Source organism: Borostomias antarcticus (genome assembly GCF_949987555.1).
Source record: "Borostomias antarcticus genome assembly, chromosome: 2".
Taxonomy (NCBI): domain Eukaryota; kingdom Metazoa; phylum Chordata; class Actinopteri; order Stomiiformes; family Stomiidae; genus Borostomias; species Borostomias antarcticus.
In genome coordinates this window covers 553133-560658 of record NC_140235.1, presented here as the reverse complement: position 1 = coordinate 560658, position 7526 = coordinate 553133, and the positions used below count along the sequence as shown (strand labels likewise).

The 7526-nt window shown below is 47.8% G+C and overlaps 1 protein-coding gene across 1 annotated transcript in view; it reads left to right on the top strand.

Annotated features, from left to right (window-relative positions):
• Window positions 1-6901, top strand: part of LOC311329156 (heparan-alpha-glucosaminide N-acetyltransferase) — a gene marked incomplete at both ends in the record, with an annotated part of 32511 nt that extends 25610 nt beyond the window's left edge. Inside the window, 3 exons of the mRNA XM_084461361.1 lie at window positions 3610-3680; window positions 5727-5839; window positions 6720-6901. Of these exons, the coding sequence (XP_084317487.1) occupies window positions 3610-3680; window positions 5727-5839; window positions 6720-6901 (366 nt within the window). The remainder of the gene's footprint in view (window positions 1-3609; window positions 3681-5726; window positions 5840-6719) is intronic.
• Window positions 6902-7526: the final 625 nt, after the last annotated feature.

Genomic DNA, 7526 nt, shown 5'->3' with positions numbered 1-7526 from the left:
GATTAGACATCGCACCTTGTGAACTCATTTAAATAAATAAAAGGTTTGTTGCATTTAAACCCCTCAACCTGTACTATAAGAAGTAGCTCTGGACTTTTGGCGCTGCAGAAATGTTCTGCTAAGTGTTTAGAATCAGCTCCCTGATTGGTCATCCACTAGCTGCAGAAACAGTTAGAAGTCTGTTGGGATCTCAGCGTACGTTCAAACAACACTGCAATGTATAGCGGTGAGTTTCCGGGCAGACGCGGGTATCCGTAGCCCCAGGGGACCATGGGATACGTGCTGCCTCTCCTCGCTCACGCGTCTCTGCTCTCTCATGTGTGGTTTTAGAATGTAAGAAAGCTGCATATTGGTTACATTGAGCTCCGACATGACAGGGAGCTCATGTTCTTGTCTCTGTTTACCAGACGCTGCTAAAGTGCATGTCTGTACTTTGCCCCAAGACTCAAGAAAGAGGCGTAGAGGAGGAGAGCAAACAGATGGTTTGATGCTAGAGATAAGCTGATGTCCATCTTGTCTAATTGTCGGCCATTTAAAGCCAGAACACTGGAGAACGTTCATGTAAATACGCATATTTTTCCTGGAGGCCTAAATCCAACTGGATCATGTGTTGTAGGACGTATCATTGGTTTGGTGTCACTGTGGGATTGTGGGTGGTCTCAGCCCAGGCTGCCCACCGCTTCATGTATGGGGGAAAGGGTCCCACAGGGAGAGGCTAAGTGTTATGTGAGACTGACCCATCTTTGCATAAGTAAGCCAATAAAAGGGAGGCAATCCACTCTAATAAGATTAAATCCTATGTGGTAATTCTATGTTTTGCCAAAATATAATATGTGTCCGTTTATTAATTACTTCAGCTGCAGTAGAGTGAGAGAATTACATGTTGCAGAGATGTAGCCGTTGGCTGTGTTGGCTGGTTGGTTGTTTTGGTGACAGACGGACAGACAGACAGACAGACAGACAGACAGACAGACGGACAGACGGACAGACAGACAGACAGACAGACGGACGGACGGACGGACGGACGGACGGACGGACGGACGGACGGACGGACGGACGGACGGACGGACGGACGGACGGACAGACAGACAGACAGACAGACAGACAGACAGACAGACATCCTGGTTTCCAGCACCCAGAACCAGGCGTGATGATGGAGGGGAACAGGCTGCATCACGGAGCTTCTGAAACCTGAGAGAATAAAGACTGAGTCAGACTGAGGGTGGGAAAACACAGGACTGAACCACACATAAACACACAGACTAAAGGATTTGCCCTTTTGATTTGGTACCAAATCGTATTAATAATAATCAAATCATCAAATTGTACGTGTCAAATTGTACGTGTCATATCATAATTTGGAGTTGCGATGCGAAACCATAATGTGCATGGCTTTGCTCCCTAAAAATAGACTATAATAACTCAAAACTATTGTTTATGGGATTACTCAAATGAGGTTTTATAAGAATGATGTTGATCACCGGTTGGGATGCAGTCTATATCAGTATACAGTATAATAGTAGTCACCTCCGTATGGGGAGGATGCTTTCACGTTTTGTGGATCACCTCCTCTGAGGTCCTTCCATGGTTATCTTAATGTTCGTAGCCTCAATTCATATGACAAATCTCTGCATTATGTTTCTCATGGTGAATCTTATTGACTATTATTGTAGGAGAGTAGCTCGGGGGAACTGAAATAAATTAAATTCATTTGGTTCTTCCCAGAGGCACAGAATGATAAAGTAAACCACTTGAAATAAAAACCATTTGGCGTTTTCCAGTAGAGAGAAGCAGCATATTTCTACCACACAATTCTCCAGTCAACAGTGCACAATACTCGACTACTGTATGTTGGAGAATGAGTTGCAATCAATAGACAAATGAAAAAACATCAATAATGTAATCAATATACTAACTGAAAGAACGAGTGGTGGAGATTTAAACGTTTGTAGAGTAGTTATTTGAATTATTTTACAGTATTCCAGATTCAGGCCAATCCCTTCTGTTCACAGATCCAGTATTTCTGAGGAGTGACATACTGTAGCTAAATGACTGTTTTCTTCCTATAATGCGTTTCCTTGTGTCATCAGATTTGGTTCTTGCTCTCTGAGGTGAATCTTTTTGGCAAACTATTCCATTGTTTGTTTTTTTGTTGTTCTTTCTAACTTGTGTTTAGTGGGATTTTACATACAATTCACAAAATCAACATTTGAAATAACTCCCAACTACTCCATTGTGTTGATGTGAATAGATTTGTTTTTATGTTGATTTTCTGCTGAACCTCTGATTATTAAGTCAATTAATAGTCACATCATGAGCCAGAGTTAAGTCTTCCTCAAAAAGACAGTGAAATTAGTCAAAGGGATTGACCAGCACTTAACATTGACTTCTCTAATCACACTGAGCCATGAAGCAGGTTTGAAGCTGCGCTTGAGCTGCCTCTTGTATCACAAATGTGCTCTTGACATTAGTGGTTACCCTTGGTAACGTAAGGAAGTAGTGGCTACAGCCAGCCAACCACAGGAATCTGCGACAGACAGACAGACAGACAGACAGACAGACAGACAGACAGACAGACACACACACACACACACACACACACACACACACACACACACACACACACACACACACTGTTGACTGTTATAAATTCCCTTGCTGTTAGCGTTGCAGTCCTGGTGCTCTGTCCTGCCAGGCTGCCATGTGTCCTCTTAATAAGCAGCAGCCAGAGTTCATTAAAGCCCAACGATCAGGCCGGGGAGTGAGGGATTGAAATTGAGTGATCGGCCCACATACCACCCTAACCCCACCCCCACCCCAGCGCTGCCCCACATCCTGCATGCTTAGCCTGGAGGCACAATCTAACCACAGCCTGGAGGCCCAATCTGACCACAGCCTGGAGGCCCAATCTGACCACAGCCTGGCAGTTTCCACACCATCGATCTGGTCATCTATACAAATGAGGGATATCCACCTAGCAAGCATGGTGTTGGTGGTGTTTGGGCTCTGATCTATTGTACAGTATTTATGTCGGTAACAGAGAGTTTTTTTTTTACTTATAATTGATAAAGAATAGAACATGTAATAAAGGTATTAATTGAGCAGTATTAATTGAACAGTATTAATTGAGCAGTATTAATTGAGCAGTATTAATTGAGCAGTATTAATTGAACAGTATTAATTGAGCAGTATTAATTGAGCAGTATTAATTGAACAGTATTAATTGAACAGTATTAATTGAGCAGTATTAATTGTGCAGTACAGTTTGAATATGACTTTAGTTGGTTGTGCAGATGCATTAAAAAGTGGTCACAAGTGGTTCCACCTCTCCGGGATTATTCCTACTGCAAATAGAAAACCAACTCTCAAATGAGACATTTAGAACTGTTGTGTTTGCAGTTCTATGTGTGTGTGTGTGTGTGTGTGTGTGTGTGTGTGTGTGTGTGTTTGAGGGGGGGGCAGGCCTGAGGGACCTTGTTGATCCGAATCTCAGATAATCAGTTAATCTGCCTGACTCGCTTGATTCTGTTGGCCCACGTTTTAGCAGCCCAATATTGCTTGCTTTATCGCCCGGCATCGATTTGAAATCTGTTTCATTTCCACCCTCAGGGAATCTCTGCAGCCATCCTTTCTAAGTGCACGCGAGACGAAGGATTTATACCTGTCAATAAAAACCTTTGGTAAGTGCTTCCTGACCCTCTAAATCCAGCCACTTCCCTCACAAAAGAAAGGATGAGTTTCCAGCAGCACAAATCATGACCTGCTAAAACACACGTTTACTTACCTCTAGCGACAGATACGACTGTAAATAATCACCCCAGCTGTCAGGAGTGTGAGGCAGGCGGGTGATGCATTCTCCCACAGATCAGTCTTCCTCTCAGCCAGCAGCACTCAGCCTGCTGCCTCCTCCCGCCATGTTTCTCTGCCAGACATCATGGCAGAGAAACCCTCTCCTACCAGCTCCCTGTGTGGAGCAGCATGGGGCTCTGGGACTAGCGTAGCATCCCTACAGGGCTCTGGAACTAGCGTAGCATCCCTACAGGGCTCTGGAACTAGCGTAGCATCCCTACAGGGCTCTGGGACTAGCATAGCATCCCTACAGCATGGGGCTCTGGGACTAGCGTAGCATCCGTACAGTATGGGGCTCTGGGACTAGCGTAGCATCTCTACAGCATGGGGCTCAGGGACTAGCGTAGCATCACTACAGAGCTCTGGGACTAGCGTAGCATCCCTACAGAGCTCTGGGACTAGCGTAGCATCCGTACAGCATGGGGCTCTGGGACTATCGAGCATCCCTACAGGGCTCTGGGACTAGCGTAGCATCCCTACAGGGCTCTGGGACTAGCGTAGCATCCCTACAGAGCTCATTCAGACAGCAGTACACTGTGTATCCAAGAGAGTCTGTTTGGTTGCATCATCCTGATAACGCCATCGACATCATGCATGGGCACTAATATTGGATGAACATTTGATAGTAATTTGGTATGAAATGCACCGTATGGTAAGATTACCGCCGTAGAGGTACAGTATGGGCTTTATAGCCTGTGTATTTCATCCATACTCACTCATTACATACCATGAGATATCAATCATTTTAATGTTAGGTCAGGCAGCACCATTTCATCTATGATATGTAAGCAAATTCTACCCGGATGTCCCTGAGGGGCTTCCGTACAGCCGTGGTCATCCCTCCCCATTACCTGTGCTGCTTCATAGGCAGTTCATCATACGGTTATTGAGCTCTGCTGGATGAATCCCTGCCTACATGCCTAGAAGTAATTAACTCCCAGACCAGAGTCTTTTCTGGCCTCACTTCAGACCAGATAAAAGATTCTGCCCACTGCTCGGCGCGGGGATGTGACCACTTTACATTAGATGATATTACATCAAACATTCTTGCACTTAGGAGCAGACAGGTACATGAGTGCCTGGCGGGCGTCCATGGGGGCGCGTGCCAGGAGTCCACTGCTGATGCTAATGTCCTCCACTGCCCTGCAGTGCGTCCACTGCTGATGGGAATGTCCTCCACTGCCCTGCAGTGCGTCCACTGCTGACGCTAATGTCCCCTGCAGTGCTGGAACTGGACAGGAAGTGCTGGACTCCTCCATGTTGTTCGTCGCCAGAAAAAATCATAAAATATTAGTTTAGGGTAATTTGCTTAGGTAAGAGCACCTGGTGAGCAGAAGCCTCAGTTATATCAAGCGTACTCTACTGTAGCTCAGTTCTATCAAGCGTACTCTATTGTAGCTCAGTTCTATCAAGCGTACTCTACTGTAGCTCAGTTCTATCAAGCGTACTCTACTGTAGCTCAGTTCTATCAAGCGTACTCTACTGTAGCTCAGTTCTATCAAGCGTACTCTATTGTAGCTCAGTTCTATCAAGCGTACTCTATTGTAGCTCAGTTCTATCAAGCGTACTCTACTGTAGCTCAGTTCTATCAAGCGTACTCTATTGTAGCTCAGTTCTATCAAGCGTACTCTACTGTAGCTCAGTTCTATCAAGCGTACTCTATTGTAGCTCAGTTCTATCAAGCGTACTCTATTGTAGCTCAGTTCTATCAAGCATACTCTCTTGTAGCTCATTTATATCAAGCGTACTCTATTGTAGCTCAGTTCTATCAAGCGTACTCTACTGTAGCTCAGTTCTATCAAGCGTACTCTACTGTAGCTCAGTTCTATCAAGCGTACTCTATTGTAGCTCAGGGTCGTTGTGTCGTCTGACCCCAGGTCGCTGTCCTTCGTGACCTGCACGGCGTGTTTCTCCTTCCTGCTGCTGGGGGTCATGTACTTCATCATGGACGTCAAGGGCTGGTGGGCCGGCCAGCCATTCATCTACCCAGGTGAGGGGGGCAGGTCAGCCGTTCATCTACCCAGGTGAGGGGGGTGAGGGGGGCAGGCCAGCCATTCATCTACCCAGGTGAGGGGGGCAGGAAGCCAGTCATCTACCCAGGTGAGGGGGGCAGGCCAGCCAGTCAACTACCCAGGTGAGGGGAGCAGGCCAGCCGGTCATCTACCCAGGTGAGGGGGCAGGCCAGCCGGTCATCTACCCAGGTGAGGGGGGGGAGGGCCAGCCGGTCATCTACCCAGGTGAGGGGGGCAGGAAGCCGGTCATCTACCCAGGTGAGGGGGGCAGGCCAGCCGGTCATCTACCCAGGTGAGGGGGGAGTCCAGTCGGTCATCTTCCCAGGTGAGGGGGGCAGGCCAGCCCTTCATCTACCCAGGTGAGGGGGGCAGGCCAGCCGGTCATCTACCCAGGTGAGGGGGGAGTCCAGTCGGTCATCTACCCAGGTGAGGGGGGCAGGAAGCCAGTCATCTACCCAGGTGAGGGGGGCAGGTCAGCCATTCATCTACCCAGGTGAGGGGGGCAGGCCAGCCGGTCATCTACCCAGGTGAGGGGGGCAGGTCAGCCAGTCATCTACCCAGGTGAGGGGGGCAGGTCAGCCAGTCATCTACCCAGGTGAGGGGGGCAGGCCAGCCGGTCATCTACCCAGGTGAGGGGGGCAGGAAGCCGGTCATCTACCCAGGTGAGGGGGGCAGGAAGCCGGTCATCTACCCAGGTGAGGCCAGAGAGCTATAGGGCTCGGGGAGCAGTCATGCTGGAGTGTGTTGGTTCTCTACAAGGCAATGGACAACAACGGGAGTAAGAAGCCACAAACAAAATGTCTGATTTGATATGACTTCTCTTTTGTGTTGACTCCCCGTCTGTGTCCTGGTCTTTAGGAATGAACTCTATCTTTGTGTACGTGGGCCACTCTCTCCTGGGCTTCTACTTCCCGTTCAGCTGGGAGATGCGTTTCCAGGAGAACCACTGGGAGCGGCTGTTCCAGGGTCTGTGGGGAACCTCGCTCTGGGTCCTCATCGCCTACCTGCTCTACAGGAAGAGATTCTTTCTAAAAATATGATTGTGTGAACGTTTCCTGCCTCCTTTCATTCTGTACGTGTTTTGACTGGTTGTCTGTGGTCTGTGTCAGAGGTTAATAAACGTTGTGCTGAATAGCCTTGCTGTCGTCAGACTCCATGAAACTACCCAGGAGTACAGAGCACGGGTGAAACCTTCTACTCTAGAAGTAAACGTGGAGAATGACACTATATCTAGCGTTCTACAGCTCAATTACTGAAAAGGGTAGCAGGGCGTCAAGCAGATGTCTGATTTATTGTCTTGTGTGGACACCCTGGGATGTTTTATTTGGCGTGGGTTGTGTTAGGCGCTGAATAGAGTGATTAAATCAGACATACCAAGGTGGTACTTAACAAATTAGAGCGAGCGATTCCTCCAGGGCAGCCATTATGAGTCTGTTGCCATGGCCACTCCTCTCCTCAACAGGGAGTGTGTACCATCTGCTCCCCGAGTGACAGCCTTTTAATGGGGGTCAGGATGGACAGCTCACTAAGGACTGGCATTAAAGTCAGCAGCACCTCTCACACTCATCCTAATGCAAAACCAGGGAAATTACACCTCCACTTTGTAAAGCGATAACAACGCTGAAGTGTCCCACAGCGTCCCATTCAAAGACTTTAATGCCGACT